General features: G+C 46.7%; 1 protein-coding gene across 3 annotated transcripts in view; it reads left to right on the forward strand.

Moving 5' to 3' along the window:
- KANK4 (KN motif and ankyrin repeat domains 4) overlaps window positions 1–21,616 on the forward strand; it is a 68,295-nt gene that overhangs the window by 41,295 nt on the left and 5,384 nt on the right. For 2 of the 3 annotated variants that reach the window (XM_061121721.1, XM_061121722.1), the window contains 7 exons: window positions 2,179–4,125; window positions 5,369–5,480; window positions 8,368–8,586; window positions 10,523–10,610; window positions 12,723–12,942; window positions 17,346–17,488; window positions 20,889–21,089. In XM_061121721.1, the coding sequence (XP_060977704.1) occupies window positions 2,179–4,125; window positions 5,369–5,480; window positions 8,368–8,586; window positions 10,523–10,610; window positions 12,723–12,942; window positions 17,346–17,488; window positions 20,889–21,089 (2,930 nt within the window). The remainder of the gene's footprint in view (window positions 1–2,178; window positions 4,126–5,368; window positions 5,481–8,367; window positions 8,587–10,522; window positions 10,611–12,722; window positions 12,943–17,345; window positions 17,489–20,888; window positions 21,090–21,616) is intronic. The other variant, XM_061121723.1, reaches the window with a different exon arrangement.

Raw genomic sequence — 21,616 nt, forward strand, 5'->3', positions numbered from 1 at the left:
AGTTCTTTTACTTATACTGGCACCTGAGCTAGGATGTCTGGAATAGCTCAGGCTGGCTAGGCATCTCTCTCCCTCTCTCCACATGAAATCTCTATGGGGCTACTTGGGCTTCCTCACACCATGGCAGTCTCAGGGATGCTGGATTCTTATGTGGCATCTGGCTTCCCACCGAGTGTGCATTCTAAGAGACCCACATGACACTTAAGAGGCTTCTTATGAGCTAGCCTTGGGATTCTCTCAGTGTCATTTCTGCCATTTTCTTTTGGTCAAAGCACTCACAGGCCAGCTGAGATTCAAAGGGGTGAAGAAATAGATGCCATGTCTTCATATGGGATTCCCTTGCCTGTCTAGAGAAGGTAGGAATTGATAATGGCCTTCTTGGAAATATACAGCCACAGTGTCCTTCACTGTCTTATTCTCCTGGCAAATTGCTGTTTATTCATTTAATACCCACTTACATGGCTTCACTCTTGTGAAGTCATCTCTCTCCAACCAAGGCAGAATTAACCTCTAAGTCCAAGAAAGTTGTTTTGGAGAAACTTGGAAAATAAGTCAGGAAGGAAGACTGACCCTTGAGCATGTATCTGTTGCCATACTGTCACATTGCATCATACTTGTTGGTGTTTCTCCTACTTGACCATACTTTTTTTGAGAGCATTGCTATACCTGATTTATCTCTAGTGTCCTTAGGATCTATCTTAGCAACCAACACAGGTGCTCAATAAATTAGTGGTTGAGGTAAGTGAACTGAATTACTGCTATTTTGTCATTTTGCCCCCAGGGTCTATCATTCTTAGAGTCAAGCAACCAATTTGAGGATCCCCTCATATGTACCCAGCAAATCAGCTTCCATTAGAGGGCTTCAGTTCTCTATGATTTGGGATTCCACAAAGAGAGTAACTAAAATATTGAGTGTGTATTGAATGTTTATCATGTGATAGGCATTGTTCTAAGCATGTTATATGTATTAATCAATCAGTCCACACAATCTCATCTTCCCTATTATTATTGCCATCTTACGGATGATTAGATGTAGGGAGGCTAAGTAATTTCCCCAAAGTCACAAAGCTGAGATATAGACCAGGCTCCAGGGTCCATATTCTTGGCCTCTGTGCTCTTCAATAATGTTCTCTCCTGAGCTCAGCATTTCCAGAGGATGTTTAGCAGAATGTCACAGAGATAATAAGGGGTGTCACATAAGGAACATCAAAAGAACAAAGACTGTTTAACCCGAGGAAGAGGCTACTTGGAGACAAATCCCTATGGATTCAGATAATCAAAGAACTGACTTGTTCTCAGCATCCTCTGTTGGAGTCAAGATCAGTGGTGTTTTGATATGATAGAGAACTTTTTCATTGTGCTATTCCCTGATACTTTGGGCTGCCCTGAAAAATCAAGAGTCCCACACCTCTTGGAGGATGTTTGCCAATGTCTCTTTTTACATTAATTGTCCCATATTCCACCACCACTTTTTTTTTTCAGTTTGTGAAAAACGTGTTATTTCCTTACCTGGCATAAGCTTTTGAAAGTAAAACTTGTTTGTTAAGCACCATGCAGTTTTCTGGTGAAGAGAGTATAGGCTGAGTGTAACTATATGTTCCCTTTCCTTCTGAGCTTCACATACCTAGAGGCTCAGCCATCAGAGGAAGCTTAAATAATGTAGGAGGCATGACTCCTTGATATCTCTGGCTTTAGCAAGATTTACTAGTACCTATTGAATAATGCAAGGTTCTCTTTTTAATGTTGAGAAAATTGTGTATCTCATCCTGCGAAAATATCCATACTCATGATTACCAATTAGTACCCTGATTTGCAAATTCCTGGCTACTTCAATTCAGCAATTACATGACTCAAACCACAAAAAAATGGTATGAGACTATTTTATTTTTTTGATTTGCAGGCCGATTCCACAGTCATAGCTGAGATGACAGAGTGCAGATTGGAAACTATTCCCTTCACCTATTGCGTTGCAGACAGTGACTAAGTCCACACTGATTTAATAACAGGGTTTCTCAGCACAGCCCAAAGTCCATGAACATCTCAGCATAATTCAGAGGCTGGAACATTTAGGAGAACACTCATGCAAGAGCATTAAGTCAAAACCACACATATGAGGTCTCACCGTCCTGCATTTCTTATTAACTTTGTGCTTCTTTTTTTACGCCTTCTGCCTCCCAGCCAAAGACCAGTCCTCTCAGGTGGATGAAGAGAAAGACCCTCCAAAGAGCCACCCCTACTCCGTGGAGACCCCATATGGCTTCCACCTGGACCTGGACTTCCTCAAGTATGTGGATGACATCGAAAAGGGAAACACCATCAAAAGGATTCCTATCCACAGAAGGGCCAAGCAGGCCAAGTTCAGCACTTTGCCCCGAAACTTCAGCCTTCCCGACAGCGGGGCTCGCCCCCATGCTGTTCTTTCCCATCCGAACTGGTCCCCCATGGTGTCGAGGAAAGTGCTGGGGACAGAGGCCCGAGCCCAGCCACTGTCCCTCGGGGATCACCCCCAAGCCCCACAAGCCGCCAGCGGCAGTGAGGTGAGCTACCACCGGAAGGCCCTGCTGACGGAGACGGCCAGACAGCTGGAGGCTGCTGCTGCTCCCGGGGAGGCTGAGCTCACCTCCGGGAGTGGACGGCCCCAGCTTCTGAGAGCATCCAGCATGCCGGCCACGCTGCTGCAAACCAGGGCCTCGGAGGACCCAAGCCTAAACTCAGGACCCCCAACCCCGCCCGCCCTCCCCCCACTTCAGGGCGAAGGCGTTGTCTGTGATGGTGCCTTTGGGCCCGTGGAAGGATTTGCAGGGTTTTCCAAATCCACTCCGCGAGCAGCAACCCAACGGGAAGTCAGAGAGTCTGGAGACCTAGTGCCAGGGATTCCAGAGCTGATCCGGGAGGGGCCTGAGCCTCCAGAAGGCGAAGGCGAAGAAGACGTTCCAAATCACCTCTCTTTCCCGAGTCCACCTTTCTCATCTCAGAATGCACTTGTAGTTCTAGAGGATGCAGAAGACCAACAGAAAAGCAGAGAAGCCCAGGTGGTGGTCACAACCCCTAGCTCTCCAACACCAAGCCCCCCACCTCTGCCGTCACCCATGCCTGAAAATGAGCTCCCCCTGGAAGAAATCGAGCTCAACATCAGCGAAATCCCACCACCACCACCTGTAGAGGTGGACGTGAGAAGCATCGGGATCCGCGTCACGGAGGAAAGCCTGGGCCTTGCCTCCCTGGATCCTGGCAGCGTCTGCAGCCTGAAGCAGCAGATCTCGGACCTTGAAGGCGAGCTGTCTGGAAGAACTGAGGAACTGGCCCAGGTCAGAGCTGCCCTCCAGCGGCAGGAAGAGGAAATCAAGGCGAGGGGGCAGAGGATTCAAGAGCTAGAGTGCACTGTTGCTCAACTGGTAGAAAAGCTTAGCGGTGGGAACACCAAAGATGCTCAGGGCCAGACTGATGCTGTGGTCAACACTGACCCTCTGCAGGAGCTCTTGACCAGACAGTCGTGTGACAAGAGCATTGGGGTCAGCCTTCTGGGCAGCATGGGCTCTGAAAGCTGGGGAGCCAGGGGAGAGGGGAATGGCCTCCTGTGGGGGTGGGAAAGTCACAAACGAGGGGATGGGAGCCCAGCAGGACTTGTGTCACCACCCCAGCCATCACTGCCACAGGGATCTGAGACAGTCCTCATGCCTTCTTTACACAGCTGCGTCTCTACTGAGCTCAGGATCGAAGAGGGAGGTTCTGAGCAGGCAGGAGGTCCTTCGGTGGGAATTAAGGGTCTGGGCCGGGGAGCAGGAGGATCTCCAGGGAGTGGCGAGAGAAAGGCTCCCCCAGCAGGGAGGGAGGAGGCTGGCCCAGAGCTGTCGGGGAAGGAGCGCCCTGGAAGGCCACCAAGCTCCCCGACCGATGCCACTATTGGGCAGTACGTTAAGAAGATCCAAGAACTCCTGCAGGAGCAGTGGAGCTGCCTGGAACACGGGTACCCTGAGCTGGCCCGCGCCATCAAGCAGCCTGCCTCCAAGCTCAGCAGCATCCAGAGCCAGCTACAGAGCTCCCTCAACCTGCTTCTGTCTGCCTACTCGGCCCAGGCTCCACCCCAGAAGGAGCCCCCAGGCCCCTCCTCCTCCCCACCGATGGGTAAATACTGGTGCCTGAGACTGGGAACCATTTCTCCTTTACTTGAGGAGTCAAAGGGGAAAAAGGGTTTTAATTGCATGCATATGTTTTTTTAAAAGATTTAAACACATCCGGGAGCCCAGTGGAATAAAAACTGATCTCTGTAACAGTGGAGGTTTGGTACCCCTCCTCTTGTCCTTGCTCTAACATTGGGACTGACTGCAGGGCCACCACGTACAGCTGTTCAGATAATGCAGGGCACAAAGATGCCAGAGGGTAAATGGGAGCTGAAACTCAGCCCACACTTGCCAAGCCTGCAGCACTGTGTCTGCCCAGAGGGGTGCCTCATTTTCATTTGCATTGTGTGCAGGCAGCCCTGGCCCTGGCTTTAAACCTCTGCCTTCCTTAACTGTGTCTTGGGCTGTTGCATTCCTGCGGTCCTCCCTAGCTCTTGCACATTAGAGGTTTTTTGTAGCCTTGTTTTGGAAGAACATTCTGTTGAGATCTGAAATATTTAACTGAATTTCAGTGTGTATGTGTGAGACAGAGAAAGAGAGACTTCCATACTCACATGTGCAAGTCGACCCTTTGGCTGAGCAGCACTTCTTCCTGTAACAGATCACACACTCTTCCCTGTTAAGTGGAACCATATTTTGCTTTGGTTAACGGGCAGCAACATGTTAGTCTGCTTCCTGCTGCAGAGCACAAATTGGCTTTCTCATTATTTCGGTGCTAGTTCTAGTCCTAGCCCTTGTGAATTGCCCCCTGTACCTTTGAGAAGAGCAAAATAAGATGTGTGCTCTTGCTCATGTGTTTTCCATGCCTGCCCCACATCAAAAGTATTAACCGACTTGTGAGCCAGGAAGGGCCTCTGAGGTGCAAAAGTGGGTGCTGGATCAGGGGTCGACAGGCCTAAGTCCTGCTGCTGTTCTGTCGTTCATTCAGCACATCTGAGCCTCAGATTTCCCCAGACTGAGATAGGGACATCAGTGGCACCCACACCACATGGTTCAATAATTCTCCAATAACCCTTCTCTGTCATCTACATGTAGAGGGTTTATAAACAGGAACAATTTGACTAGCATTGACCAGAAGGCCGGCACCCCTCAAAGACCCTCAGAATATTTGATTTATATTGTCTAGTTCCCGTTCTACCCCTTCACACACCTCCAGCCTGTGTCCCCTCAAAGCAAGGGTCAACAGTTGTGTTGCACTCGGGGGTATTCCCAAGATCGTGCTAACCTGTGATGTTGTGTCTGCCTAGAGATCTCCCCGTCGACCAGCCTTAAGTCCATAATGAAAAAGAAAGACTATGGCTTCCGTGCAGGAGGTAATGGGACCAAAAAGAACCTTCAGTTTGTTGGGGTTAACGGTGGGTAAGCATCACTCGTGAAGCCCAGACTGCCCTGCACACCACCTCTCCCACTGTTGTCCTGAACACTCTTTTCCTAGGGGGAAGCATCTGGTTTTCATTCTTCTTCAAGGGAATTAATCTCAACGGCCCTTTAAAACTCCCTCTCGGGTTTGCACATGTTTGGCTGCCTGCCAGATGTGGTAGTTCTGTTGGATCCTGTGTTCTTAATGTGTCTTGGCTTTGGTGTCCCAGGGCCAGGATTCAGTACCTTCTGGGAGTTGGGGGACACATGAGCCCTTGAAGGAAGACATTTAATCGGAACCACAACACTGTGTCGACAAACCCTTAATTTGTAGAATTTAAAATTTCATCCTTTTAATTTTTTCCTTCCTTTAACTAACTTAGGGCAAATCAAACTGACGTTTTTTGGGATGAAGAAAAACAACCAATGTCTGTGGACTCAGAACTTGAACCAGACCTTATATAGGATAGACAGTAAACCGTTGGATTTAGAATACTTTCTCAGTCAGTCATTTAGCGAACATTTATTAAATGCCAATGATGTGTTTGGTGGTAGGGATAAAAAAATTCAAATAAATCATGGTCCTTGCCCATAACTCACAGTTTGGACCTGGGCAGAGTTGAAACAAAAGTAAAGAGAAAATTTGGACTGGCTGAGCTGAACTCTAGTTGAGAAAGAAGCAGAGGATGGTAGGAAAGCCCAGAGCCGGGCACCAGGCCCAGCCATGGATGTGCCTGCGAAATGCCCAGAAGGGATTGGAACCCTGGCTGATTTGGGTCAGACCAGAAGGAAGACACCAGATTCAGATAAGGGTGTCCTCACTACTGTTTCAGGTTCTGAAACAGTGTTTCAGTGAGGGAAACATCAGAAAAGATGAAATGGGGTCAGGTGGGTTGCTGTTCCCACTCCTGCAGCTGTCAGATATCGTGGCCTAGGAGAAACCACTTTTTTCTTTTACCAGCTTGTGTCCAGAAAGGAGAATCAGCCTAATCTCAAAGCCTAAAGCAGGTCCTGCCTCTCCCCTGCTTAAATACTTGCAAAAGTGCCAACTTTGTACCAAAACCTGGAAGTCTGTCTTGTGACTATAGCATGCCTTGTCCACCTCCACAGGCTCTGGCCTTTCTTCACTCAAACAAGCCGGGTCAGGCTGAGCTTGGGGACTTTGCATTTGCCTTTCCCTCCACTTAAAGAGGAGGAAGTGGCAACCCACTCCAGTATTCTTGCTTGAAAAATCCCATGGACAGAGCTACCTGGCAGGCTATAGTCCATGGGGTCGCAAAGAGGTGGACATGACTGAGCAACTGAGCACATACACCATTTAAAGTGCTCCTTTCTCTTTTTTTACACATATATTTAAATTATTTTCTATGCATTCTTTTTAAAATATTCTTTTCCATTATGGTTTATCCCAGGATATTGAATATTATAAAAAAAAAAGTGCTCCTCTTGCAGATAACTGTCAGTACATGTCACTCTGGTGTGATGGTTCTCAACCTTGACTGAATCTAGGAAACCCTGGCGGAGCCTTGAAAAATATCAATGCCTGAGCCCCTCCCAGATGGAAGACTCTGATTTAATTAGTCTCAGTTGCAGTAGAGCTATTGGAAATTTTAAGTACCCTCAGATGGCTCTAACATGCAGCCAATGTTAAAAAATTCTGCTCTAAATAAAGTGGCTCCTCCTCCCACCACAGTATCCTGTGGCCCATTATTAGTTTATTCATTGCTCTTATGATTATCTGAATGCATTGTTCATGTGTTTATTTTCTCCCACCCCCTACTTAAGAGTTTCAGCTCAGTTAGGACAGGGATTTTGGGGTTTTCATGGAAGCAATTCTAAGATAAAGAACTGTTTGGTAAATTTAATATGTCCCCCCACTTTCTTAATCACAAAAACAAAAGGTTGTTCCAAGCACAGTAGAGGAAGAAATATCTGGGGTTTGAACAAGACAGAATGCGAGCATACCAGTGAGCAGGTTGGGTTTGCAAATCCAGTCAGCATACGGGCCTTCCATAGGGACCACTATTCAGAGAAAGAGCATTAGGGGGTTCAGTAGAAAGCATGGCACTGGTCTCATCTCGTCTCTGTGGAAGTGTCCAGTGGGCCAAGAATCTGAAGTCTTCATCTTATCTGGAGCATCCTCCATCAGAGGTCTCTTGTTGACCATCAGCAGAGAGATCAATAAGTCTTCCAGAACTTTCCTCCATGGTGGCTGGTCTACCACCTCAATAGATTTGCATATAATTGAACATAAGGATTATTGCCACAAGTGACCTACACCCACACCTTTGCTCTTTCAAGCTGTGGATGAAATAGCAACTGAGATAGGTAGGTGCTAGTTTCAGGATTCCCAGCTGTGTCCCAAGAGTAGACGCAGATGGTTCTTCCCTTGCCAGGGGTAAGCTAGGCTAGAACAGGGGTCCAAAGGGAGGCTTCACTATGACCCAGAGATGTGAGGATTTGTCAGGCAATTCAGAGAATTCAGGGTAGGGGTGGGGGCTGTTTGCCTAGATCTGGTTCCCTCTCTGTACAGTACATTAGGATTCCAGAATCAAATACTTTCATGAGAACCTTGGATTGCTTGTCTGAATCATCTGATTGCATCTGAATGCATGGCCAATTAGGCCATGGGCTATTTGTATGTTTTTTGCAAAAAGCTTAATTACCTTTACTCCCCAAATGGCCTCTAGTGTTAGAGCTCTTAAAAGCATGTTCCGCTGACAGTAAATTTCCTGGGAGTCCCCTTGCTGAGGCCTGCAGGTATAGACAATAAAGGACAAGGTTAGCAAGCAGGCCAGTGTTATCTAAAATCCACCAAGTTCTCACCTGTGTTGACACGAGCACTGGGCAGGAAGCACAGAATGAGTGACCCTGTCTCCTTCCGCAGCTATGAGACCACCTCAAGTGAGGAGACCAGTGGTGAGGACAGCTCCCCAGAAGACTTGTCTGATAGCGAGGCTGAGAAGAAATGTGATGGCCCAGAACCCAGGCGGGGCAAGGATGCCCACCTCAGCTGTAGGGTGGGCCAGGGCACCCCTGAGGCCACCCGTGACACAGACCAGGAAACTGGGCCTGGCGAAGAGCTCCCCCACCCCAAGACTGAGAGGTAAGTTAGGTGGGGACCGGTGGGGCACATGATCCTTTGAGAAAGAGCAAGCGTATTTATTCACCTTTGTATCCACTCATTTGTTTATTTGTTAACTCCTTTATCCATCTCCCTGGTGGCTCAGACGGTGAATCGTCTGTCTACAATGCGGGAGACCTGGGTTCGATCCCTGGATGGGGAAGATCTCCTGGAGAAGGAGACGGCAACCCACTCCAGTATTCTTGCCCAGAAAATCCCACGGATGGAAGAGCCTGGTAGGCTACAGTCCATGGGGTCGCAAAGAGTCAGACTCTACTGAGCGACTAACACTTTCACTTTCACTTTCTCCATCTATTCAACAGTATTTATTTGAGTTTCAAGTCTATGCCAGGTACTATGCACTGGTTGAATGAAACAGATCTAACTCCTGCCTTCATGGATTATACTGTCATAGACAGAGCTCTGCCTATAAAGCTAACATGGTTCTAGCACTGAAAATGTAAAGGACTTGACATGCATTTTCTTGATGTAATCTTTTTAACAGCCTGTAAGGTAGTAATTATTAGGAGACCCACTTTATAGATGTAGAAAGAGAGGCTTAGAGAAGTTAGGTGACACAACTAGCAGAGTGAGTATTTCAACTTTGGTTCTTTCTTTTGGGCTGCTCTGGGTCTTTATTGCAGCATGTGTATTTTCTCTAATTGTGGTTAGCTATGGCTTCTTCTGTTGTGGAGCACAGGCTCTAGAGTGCACAGGCTCAGTAGTTACATGGCATGGGATAAGTTGCCCCATGGCTTATGGGATCTTCGTTCCCTAACCAGGGATCAAACGTGAGTCCCTTGCATTGGAAGGCAGATTCTCAACCATTGCGTCACCAGGGAAGTCCCTCAATTTAGGTCTTTCGTAATTCTCCCACGTGTTTTTCTGCTTTTCTCATTGGCCATGCTGACATAACCTGGACTTTTAAAGTGATGGGAGGTCATTTGGCATGATGACAAGAGTACTGTCTTTGGAGTTGGATATACTTGCTTCAAATCCTACATCTGCCAGAGTATTACTTTAGACAAGGTACTTAAGCTGTGGTCGCCTCAGTTTCCCCATCTGTAAAATGTGGATAGTAGCGACCTGATAGATTTGGTCTGAGGACTGGTTGAGAAAAAGTATGTAACATGCCTAGTGCAGTGCCTGCCACATAGTAGACTCCGTGTAAATGGGAGAAATGAGAGTAGGAAGTACCATTAATTGTCATTATTACCATCCCCAGCCTGGTTGCTGGAGAAGAGACAGGAGTGAATGGCAGCTGACTGTCCAGCAGGCCCACAGGGCTGCTCCATCATAGCAGCGCTGTGAGGACTTGATGAAAGTGGAGCTTCATGGTGACCAGTGCCATTGACTCCCGGCCTAGGCCTCTCAGTGCCAAGCCTGCCCTTTTGCCAGTGCAGCAATAGTGGGTATCATTGAGAGAGCCCTGGTGCTATCAATTTTCACTTGATTGACTCTATTAGTGCTTACTATATCCTTCATGGAAGAATAACCTGAAGAAATTTGCTGCTGTGGAGTGGGTCCTTTGGATTTTTCAAGTCACTCAGGCAGAAAATGTTTGCTCCTAATTCAGGAAGATAACCCTCCCTTTCCCAGCATGTCAGGAATGACAGTGGGGCCCGTGGCCCCCTAAAATGCTGTGGTGATCTGACCTTGTCCCCTGAAAACAGCAGGATCCAAAGGGAAATATGCTTGGCTCATTCTTCAGAAGAGTTCAGAAGTCATCCCTTTTCGACAGGAGGCTGTGTTCACTCAGTGTTTCTGAGGAATGCCCCTGACCCTGAGAAGTTGCCTAGTTTGGATGTCTGAGTTGCTGAGAAGTAAAAAATGAGAGTGAAAGTCAAGGTAGGGGACTTTTTTTTTAAATCAAGATGGAGACTGATAAATATATATATGAATTAATTTTTTTCTTTAGATATAAACCCTCAGAAGAATTCCTTAATGCCTGCCGGGCATTGAGCCAACATCTGCCAGAAACTGGGACGACCACTGACCAGCTCTTGGTACTCTGATTTGTCACCGTCATGTAAAGCTTTCCGTACTGTTTAAGCTGTTAGTTCCACCCGAGCAACTTGGGTCCTGCAACTGAGGCAGCTTTGTGGGTGTGCTTGGGATCCCTCTTTGCTGTGTGCTGTCTCACTTGCCCAAACTCTGCTGCCCAAGGTGATGGATTGTGTTGAGAAAGTGGAACCCGTGCATGTGCACGGGAACCAGGGCTGGGGCTCAGAGGCATTTACCAAACGTTATCAGGCATCCCACCCTGAGTATGTCATGGAATCATTTGTGGCTTAGGCTCAAAATTACCTCACAGTTTGATAGAACTGCGGGTAGAGAGGAAAAGAGCAGGTGGAATGGAAACCGGGGTTCTATTCCCCGGACTGCCACCTGTGAGATGCTGAGTGAGTCAGTTCAGTGTTCAGAGCTCTGGTTTCCTCATTAATAAAATGAAGGTGGTGAACTGCATGTCTCCACTTTCTCAGGCCCTGGCATTTTGTTCTGTAGTCTTGACTGTTTTTCTTGAAGTTCACCTGTGGGTCAAGAGGCCAAAAGCAAGCAAATACATCTGTTTGCTCCTTAACACCATCATGGCCCACAGAGATTTAAACATTTAAGAATTAATTTCTGCTTGAATCAAGAGGTACTGATACAGATGCATTTTCCCATGTCATGAGAGCCACAGATAAGCCCCAATATGTAACAGTGTGTAAGCATTTTTAAAGCCCATTTTGTTCTCCTTTGCAGAAAAGCCTTAGGAGTAAAAATGATCGATTAGTCCATTTTCATTAGTATTTTATCTTCGCTGATTTGGCAAATAACTTGTTCCCAGATTGTTAAAGAACCAATATGTGATGTGGATATTGATTAAAACTCCTGCTACTTATTCTTCAATGAATTACAGAGCTAAGTTAATTTCCTAGATCTTCAATTAAAATCTTCCACTATGTTCCTTAATATTAGGGTCTTTCTCCAGATTCTCCTGAAAATCCCATAGGTAAAGGAGATATTCTGATACATAAAAACTGTTTCAGTCACAAAAGAGTCCACTGTTTCTGCATAGAAAAGCAATTAGAGGACATGCAAACTTGACATCACACACATGTTAGGATCAAAGCAGAGAACACCCCTCCCCACCTTAGAGACAAAGCAGCATGTGCAGGGACCTCATTTGGCAGAGCCTGAGAGGTTGGAAACCAAGCCCTTTTTTCACCCTAATTTTTATAGATAGTACGAGAAGGATTCAAAATGTATTAGGACTTCCAAGGTCCTGCAGCTGAGCCAGGACTTAAGCCTGGCCCTATAAGTTTAGTGTCTCCCAATCCAGTGCCCTTCCTGGAATGAATATGAATGCATCACATTGTATGAACACATTGTATGAATTACAGTCACAGGCCCATTGTTTCTCCTCCCCTTTAGGAAAATAATCTAATCACTTTCCATTTAAAGCACTTAGGTCATGTCACGTGCAGAGTTGGTGTCGTTTGCTCTGGGATTCTCCTTACCTGGAATACTGCAGATAGTGGGATCGTGCCATGGGCTGTTTAACCATTTTCTCTGAAGGTCCCAGCAAAGCTTCAAAGCCAAAACTATTTCAAGCACGTCTGCTTGGATTTTACTTCATGCACATGTTGGGCATGTTGTTCGTCTTAGCTTCAGTGTGCATTTTCCCCATTAATGTGACTCTCCAACTATGCCTGTTAAAAACATGCAGGTGACCCAGTGGAGTCTGGGCTAGAGTCAACACAGGCTGGTGTAAATGTGTGAAAGAGGGGGTCGTGGTTATTCTGTGCTTATGGGGAATGTGATCTAAATGAACAGTGGACTCAAGCTGTCCCCAAGTAAAGTGTCAGGTTACTGGCTGTTGGGCTGCTCTCCCAGTCCTCCTGTCTACCTCACATGATGGGGGAGCCAATCCCACAGGTTCAAAGAGTGGTGCTGTGTACCCCACACCCTGCTAGCTCTGAGCCCTCCAGGAGTAAATCGCAGTGAGAGTTGGAGGGAATTGAAGGGATATACGTGGAAGGAACCTAAGCTGACCTTTCCCAGTGGAAACTGACACTCCAGCTGGAGCACCTCGGTAGGTAACCTTCTGGAACTGGAATGTGTTGGTATTTCAGAAGCAGAGCTTGAACACCATCAGTCAAGAGTGGTTCCGCATCTCCAGCCGGAAGTCATCCAGCCCTGCGGCAGTGGCCGCCTACCTCCGCGGGGTCCAGCCTCACTCCCCACACTTGCTAAAGCTGCTTGTCAATCTGGCTGATGGCAATGGGAACACAGCTCTTCACTACAGCGTGTCCCACTCTAACTTCTCCATCGTGAAGCTGCTGCTGGAGACAGGTCAGGAACACTTGCACCTCTGCTGACTGGGTCCCTCTGTGAAGGGCAGTTCTTGTTACCACTTCTTTGCAGCAAGGAGCTTTTTTACTGTTCTGAATTTCTCCTGTACTCTAGGAGCTGGGCCAGACCATTTTGCCTTTTATTATATCATGTATTCATGAGATCAGCCTAGCAAGCTGCTGAGATATTTATTTTTTCTGAGATGGAAGCAAAAGGAAAGGAGGTGAGGTGGGTGAAGGTCCAGAGAGATGTTGAGGAGGAGAAAAGGGAAGTGAGCATTAGGTTCTTAATTGTTCAGGGTTTGGACAAAGGGAAGACTGTTCCCTCTGGCGGAGAATCATTGCAAATGGCCTTGACCCTCTAAGGAGCTGGAAAAGGCGGTTAAGAGTCAAATAAAGACCTTTGTGTCTGCTGATACGATACCACAAGGCTTGTAGTGGAGTTTCAACAGATTGTGTGACAATATCAAGCAGTCTAGGAGTAGTGGTATGAGTGCAGAGTGAGAGGACTGATTGAAGGTGTGCGGGTCCCAGTCAAATGTCATCTGTGAGTTTAGGAAAGCTGTATGAAGGATATTTAGGATGTACCTACAAGAGATATAAAACCCCAGATGATCTCCATGGATTAGGCCCTCCCTCTACTAAGCATCTGGCACCTGAGATCTCATTTAGTCTTCATAACTATCCTGTTAGTAGAATGATTATCCCCTTTTTTATAGACAATGAAAGTGACGCTCAGAAAAGTCGACAGATTTGCTCCAGATCACGCAATTACTAAGTGCACTGCTGGGGTTTGAAGTCCATACTGTGGAATCCAGGAATCAGAGCACATGCTAGATGTGTAATCCTAATTTAGAGGCCACAGGGAAAGTTTAAACAGGCATCAGGAAGTCCAAATTCCAGATCCAGCAACTTTCCTGCAGTGTGGATCTTGTTCTCCTCACCCCTCCACCAGCTTACATCCCTCCCATGGCTTCCCCGTGCTCTTGGAACAGAAGGTGGCTTCCTCAGCCTGGCCTTCAGGTATCCCAGATGCCTTTCCTTTCTCTGCAGCCACCATGTACCCTCCTTCGTTCCATTCTAGCCACATGGCCCCAGAGTCACCATGCTCATTCCCTCCTTGGGACTTCTGCATTTTCTTTCCATCCGGATCCTTTCACCTGAAACTCTTCTCATGACTGGTTCCTGCTCACTGTTCAAGTCACAGTTCAGATGTCACCTCAGAAGGTGATCCATCTAAAGTGGCTGCCCCATCTCTCTCTAGTGGAACATCCTGTTTCTTTCTTTAGGTGATCTCTGCTTGTCACTTCTATCTGAGTTCTAATAGAACTGAGCTAACCCAGGAGAGGCTCTGCCTGTCTCATTCCTTTCAGTATCAGCAGCGCTTGGTCCACTTCCTGGCTCATGGTAGCTGTTGAGTGAAAATATTTGTTAGATGAAAGAGTGGATGGATGACCCCTGGGAATTAGATTAAATTCCAGTAAGTTTCCCATTCTTCAAAATTCTCTTAAGTAGCCTTGAGGCTCTTTATGTGTATGGAAAGGTGGTGTATATAATGATAACCTAAAGTTCTTTCTGCATCCCATGTCATCAGAGGAAGATAAATTTACATTTCTAACATTCTTCATGGGTTCATGGATACCATCAAAATGGTAGCTCAGTTGAGAAAGACACCCACCTATGCCTCTGGGTTCCATCTAGTGTGTTCAGTCTTAGGGCCTTTCATTATGGAACATGTATAACAGCAACACCACTGCTTAAAAGGCTTCCTGGGTGGTGCTAGTGGTAAAGAATCCTCTTGCCAATGCAGGAGACTCAAGAGACGCGTGTTCAATCCCTGGGTCAGGAAGATCACCTGGAGAAGGGAATGGCAACCCACTCCAATATTCTTGCCTGGGAAATCCCATGGACAGAGAAGCCTGGTGGGTTACAGTCCATGGGGTCGCAAAGAACAGATCACCTTTGATTTGGTTGTTATAAGTTTCTGCTGATGTTTTCTGAGATCCAATCAATACTCATCAACCATAAAGTGGTTTGGAAGCTTTTCCCTTTAACATGCTGAAATAGCTAAACAGCCACAAGCATAAAGAATGGGGTAGGTTGGTTGGGAAGACGGTCTGAAAGTCCCATTCCTTTCCCTCACTGTAGAAGGGGTGTTGAGGAGGGCAGATCTGTCCCACTCCCAACTGGGCTCCCCTCCCAGCCATTTGTGCAGAATCTGGAAAGCACGTTACAAACTGTAAAAGACTGCACCGAAGTGACTCATCGTTATCGAGAATAGAGTCATGGGTGTACCTCCTTTGTGAACCGTGCTCTATTTTACCACGACCCCTCTGCAGAGGGGAAGCTGGCTGACTCGGAGACTGTTCAGTCAAGAGTCTGCCCCTCACCTCTGGGGAGGGTTGGTTTGCTCACTGGAGCTGCTCAGAAGCATTGCTTTGAAAGTGGGATGTCCTCAGTCCTTTTTCAGAGCCCCTGGGGAAGAATTAGTCATTCTGCTGAGTTACAGGTCACATTTCTGAAGAGAGCATAGAGAGTCGTAACCTGAGGCTCATTTACACATCTTAAAAGCAAACATAAAATAGTCATGGGGTAAAAATTTTAAAGTCATTAACCAGGCAATGCAGATAGCTATTCCCGTCTTTATCAGAACAGGATTATAAGGCATTGAATGGAGCTGATATTTGCCTTTCACAGCTCAGCTGGTCACGACAGTGGTCAGAGAAGCTTCAGTGAGGAAAACTGCTGATTCATGAGTACAACTGTATCCATTGGCATCCTGGTCCATTATGACACATTTCTGAAGAGTTGTTTGGGGTGGAGGGACTGTCAGCCAAATATTATTTTTTTCCCCTTACACAGAACTTATGAGTAAATCTCACTGACATTTTTTCATAAACCAGATTTGTTTTAATGAATATTTGAGTCTTCAAGAGCAAGTAGCAAGGATGTGACGATAAGAATACCATTCTGGACAATAATAGCAGTAACAGTTAATGCTCATTGAGTGTTTATTATGTGCTAGCTGCCGTTCTAAGTGCTCTTAATATATTAACTCATTAAATTTCACAGTAACCTACAGGTCCTTTTATTATCTCCCTTTTACAGAAGAAATGCTAAGAAAGGCTCAGACTTTTTCTACTGAGATAGTTTTATTACTGGCTTAAAGAGACACATAGTTTTTTCTCCTGAGCAGTAGTACAGGGAAGATTTAGTTTTTTCATGCTGTGTGTGTGTGTTAGTCACTTAGTCGTGTCCGACTCTTTGTGACCCCATGGACTGAAGCCCACCAGGCTCCTCTGTCCATGGGATTCTCCAGGCAAGAATACTGGAGTGAATTGTCATTTCCTTCTCCAAGCTGTATACCCCTTAAAGGGTTTCCCTGGTGACTCAGTGGTAAAGAGTCTGCCTGCCAATGCAGGAGACGTGAGTTCGAACCCTGGGTCAGGAAGATCCTCTGGAAAAGGAAATGGCAACCCACTCCAGTAGTCTTTGGCGGAAAGTTCCATGGATAGGGGCCTGGTGGGCTATAGCCCATGGGGTCACAAAAGAGTTGGACACAACTAAGCAACTAATCAACAACAACTGCCCTTAAAAGGTGGGAGCCTTCAGACAACAGGCTGATGATCTCCTCCATCTCCTTTGGTGGGGAAGGATGTGAATGCATATCCCCAGGGTTATGAAGCAGAAATTTCCCTTGAGTTCTCATGTAATACTTCATCTTAAAAATGTGCCAGTTTTTCATTCTCTTGTGAAATGTATATTCTTACTTGCTTTAATATAAACATTTGTGAAGTGTTTTTCTATTGTGCTTCTCAAATGAGTTGGTTATTCCCAGAAGATTTCTGGGTTTATCCTGGGGCATTTTTCATGTCCTCTGATCCATTTCACAAGATATCACTAGGTCTTTGAAAGGACCTACAACCACAGCCAGTAGTTTATGAGTTATATGTAGACACAGAGCAAGACCTGACATGCACACCTGAGGGTGACATGAGGCTGTGTGAGTGACGGGCTGTAGCGTCAGATAGACCTGACACTCTGAGTGAGTCCTGCCCTTGATTCTCCTTCACTGGGGCACTGATATAGTTTCACTCACCTTCAGTGTCCTCATCTATAAAATATGAATAACAGTGCCCCACTTTAGGAAATAAAGTAAGATCATAGGCCTTGGTCATCTCTGACTCTCCTCTGCGCCTTTTTTGCTAGGTATCCTCAGAAAACTTGTAAAGAAAAGTAGCCACTGTTAAAGGCTGCTAAAAATGTAGAATACAGATTCTACCACTGGGAAAGAATTGCTCTATTCTATGGCCGTTTAGCCAGCAGGAAGCCTCCTGTTGAACAGGCTAAAGCCTGGCTCCCGGCATTTTAAGAGCTCTTCTAGCGTCAGTGTTTCTCTTGCAGGTGTCTGCAACGTGGACCATCAGAACAAAGCCGGCTACACTGCTGTGATGATCACTCCCCTGGCTTCTACTGAGACCGATGAAGACATGGCTGTCGTCTGGAAGCTCTTAAGAGAAGGGAATGTGAACATCCAAGCTACTCAGGTAGGAGGAGTGAACATGATCTCCTCTTTGATGAATGCAGGCTCCTCCTAGTTTTGTTCTGCCAGTGGGGTGAGGAACTCCATGCAGATCCAGTTTTTAGCTTGAGAAGTCTGGGCCCTCCAAGTGGCATCTGTCCAAAGATTGGACTTCTGGTTTCCTTGGAGCCTCTTGAGGCCCAGACAGGCTGAGACAGAGGTTGTGAACTTGTAATCTATGTTCTGGGCTGAAACTGGGCAGATTCCTTCTGGGCCAGACTCCTTGAACTGAAAGTTCCCACAGATAGCATCTGGACAAGGCATTTGCTATTTGTGATCTAGAAAGCCCCTGGAGGTGATACATAGAGGGATCATGAATCACAGAGCAGCTCAGAGGGTTGGGTTGTCTCTGTTCAGCTGCAGGGCCCTTCTCCTTGAGAATATGGAACGAAGGTGTAACCCTTAGCCAGTAGGGCTTTGAGTCAGAGGGAGCTCCATATGGAACAGTGGGAACTCTTCAAAAGGCCACTTGCCCATCTTTGACCAAGAGGAGAATAAGTGGAGTGCATTCCACTCTCCTTTCCCCCTAGAGTGATCATGGGTGTAGCCCCACTCTCAAGAACTATGAAGGGTCTGAGATTGTACTCTCCCTTAAAGCTAACAAGTTAGCTGCCACAGTGTCATGGATGCTGGCAGAAGACACAGGACTCCTATGCCAAAGGCCAGTGTGGTATTCACAGTGGTAACAGTAGTCAGAGCATCGCTATTTATGCCTGTTCCTGGAGTCCCGATAGCTACAGGGCGGTGTGAGGAGGAGCAGACCCCTGTGCACAGAGGGGGCTGTGTTACTAGAGAGAAACCCTGAGCTTAGGGGGACCTAAATCTTCCATACTGGTTAGTAAGCATGACTGCCCTCTGTTCTGAAGGAGACACCACCTCTGTCTTCCAATGCTGTTCACTGTACGTTCTTCCTTAAAAAGACAGTGAAACAAAAGGCCAGATAGTGCCTCACTCACCGGATTGCAGCAAACCAAGATACCATAGAAAACGGTCTCCCAACAATCCATTTAACTCTGCTATCCACCCCAGCCCAAAGTGATTGCAGCTAAACCTGATGGCAAAGTCATTTTGCCCACTTCACGTAATAGCAATCCTATTGGTGGCAAGAATCAGACATTTATAGCTTACTTTCTGGTTTTTGAAGTGTTTTCACTCACCTATAGCTTACACCATAGGACTCAGTAAAGCTGTTTTCACTTCAAATGTTTTCCATAAACATAGTAAATCTTTTTTTCTCAATCGGCCCTCTTGAAGGCAGAATGCTCACTAATGATCAAAATATATGCCCTTCTTGTAGAGGAGAAACCGATGCTGTAGGAGAATAAGGGACCCATCCCACGTTGCCAAGGGAAGGAAAGGATTACACGGCGTAGCCGTGCTCTTCAGCGCCCCCTGGGGGTTTTAGGTATTAAGGGAGCCACAGGCATCAGGGTAGATAGGAGTGAGCTGGGAGGCCAGGAGTCTCCTGGGCTAAGCTACCTATTTCTCTCTGTATCTCCAGGGTTGGCACTGCACCGCGCTGATAACAGTATTCTGTAAATGTTTGTTGAATTAAATTGTATGGGACCAGACCAGGAGGGAGGTGAGGAAGGAAAGGGTCCCAAGTCAGGCAGTGGGCAGACAGGAAGACATCTGTATATGACATCTGGCTTTCATACCACTCGGAGAGAGGGGCCTGGAGGGAAAACTGTGGTCTGGTTAGTACACTCAACAAGTACTACCTCAGGACTAGGTATAAGCAAACCAAAGAGCAAAGAGTCTTCTCTGGAAAGATCTGCATCCCAGAGAAATGGGGAACCAGGACACCTAACGATACGTTCCCATGGCGGTCAGACATTATCTCTAACACTCATAAAGACAATAATAGCTAAAATGTATACAACATTTGGGCTTCTCTACTGGCTCAGATGGTAAAGAATCTGTCTCCAATGCAGGAGACCTGGGTTTGATCCCTGGATTGGGATGATCCCTTAGAGAAGGAAATGGCTGCCCACTTCAGTATTTTTGCTTGGGAAATCCCATGACAGAGGAGCCTGCTGGGCTACAGTTACAAAGAGTGGGACACAACTGTGTGACTAACACTTTCACACACATAACATTTGAGCCTCATGCAGGTCCCACAACAGCCCCAGGGGGTAGGTAATATCCTTAAGCATTCCTGTTTTACCAGACCAGCAAAAATCACCAAGAGGTTAACTTATCCAGACTCACATAAGCAGTATGTGACAGGGCCAGCCTTTTTCTGATTGCAGCCCCCTTACTTTTCTCTAAGCCCCAGCCTTCTGGGCAGGGAAACATAATCTATCAGTGACTGGACTTTGGAGCCTTAATCAGTGAACACATCAGCCAACATGTTTTACTTGTAAGACGCTGTGCTCAAAGCCACAGGGGATCTGAAGGGAGAGAAAACAGAGCCCTTACCTCATTCTTACAACCTTACAAAGCCTGACATTCAGTCAGAGAGACCCGCCTGACCTGCCTGGAACCCCGGAGAGAATCATGAGTGCAAAATATATAATCAAGCTGTATAAGAGTACTGTGTATATACAGGAAAATCCAGGGGAAATGATGATCAATTTGTTATCAGAAAAAATAGCTACCACACATTTTTATATTTATAACCTTTATTTCATTTGACTTTCACAAATACTCTGACCAAGACTGACCAAGATTCTGGGACACCAAGTGATGTGGCCAGAGTCACACACTGGGAAACAGCAGAACCAGAGCTTTGTCTCACTCTCTGACTCTGATCCCTTGCTATGTGAGCTGATTATTACAAGCAAGTGAAAGATTGTTGTCAATGGCTGTGGGCTAGCGATGACCATAGTACCATGCAGAGAGCTTGGTGAGAAAAGTGGGTTCTGGGTATCATTCAGCTGAAAATATCAGAGGCATTCAGAGCAATCCCAGGCTTCCTAGAGGAAGTTAGGCTGGGGCAGGCAGTCAGAAGCTATGCTCCTGACTTTTAAGCCCCTCGTTTATTCCATCATTCAACATTTATCAGCAGGTACTTGGTACTAGGTGCTGGAGAGAGAGATGAAAAAGACTTAGTCCCTGCCATCAAAGATGTCACAGCCCATGAGAAAGACAGAGGTTGACATGTTGCAGAACCAAGTGGTAAGTGCTGTGTTATGAAAGCTGTGCTTGGAGTGTAAGTCGAGGGCTTTAGAGAGGATGTACATTTGAGTAGTGTCTTGGAAGAGGAGTAGAAGTTTGCCAGGCTAAGGAAGATATGTCCCATACCATGAAGATTCAGATCAATTATCATTTTCCAGAGAAGTCTTTCCTGCTTGCACATAGGCTATAGAGGGGGTCCTTCCCATCAGCCACAACCTGACCACACCCCTGCTGTTTGTGTGCAGGGGGGCCAGACGGCGCTGATGCTGGGAGTCAGCCACGACAGGGAGGACATGGTCCAGGCGCTGCTGAGCTGCCAGGCAGATGTCAACCTACAGGACCATGATGGATCGTCAGCCCTCATGCTGGCCTGTCACCATGGCAACACTGACATGGTACGGCTGCTCCTGGCACATCCAGCCTGCGACAGCAGCCTGACTGACAAGGTGAGACTTATAGGCAATTAACAAGTGGGTGTTTCACTTTCCTTCCTGAAAAATACCTTGCCAGCTAGCAGGATTCAAGGAAGCATATGGCAGTAGCAACAGAATTAATCTCATAAGGCTGTTCTTGGGTTTAAATGAGATGACCCATGTAAATGCTGAGAGACTTGGGGCTGGGAAACCGAAAAGTCTAGCCTTTTACACCATTCTGAGGGGTTATGTCCAGGCCTGCTCTCAGCCCTGAAGCACATCTGATCACGACAATAACAGTGTGTGTCCTTTGAGGCAGCAGCTTGAGCAGGGAAGCTCTGCTGTCCACGGGGCTCCCAAAAGGCAGGAGGAAGGAACCATGTGCAAATCATGTCCCCTCTTGGAAGTGGCCCACCTTACAGAGGGGCCCATTTCATGGAGACAGCCTGCCTGAAGCTGCATCGCCAGACACAGTCTTCTTGTAAGGCGATGGTGATGGCAGTGATGAGGATGGTGATGACGGTGGTGGTGACCACAATGAGATAACAGTGGTGAAGAGT

Source organism: Dama dama, chromosome 20 (genome assembly GCF_033118175.1).
Source record: "Dama dama isolate Ldn47 chromosome 20, ASM3311817v1, whole genome shotgun sequence".
NCBI lineage: Eukaryota > Metazoa > Chordata > Mammalia > Artiodactyla > Cervidae > Dama > Dama dama.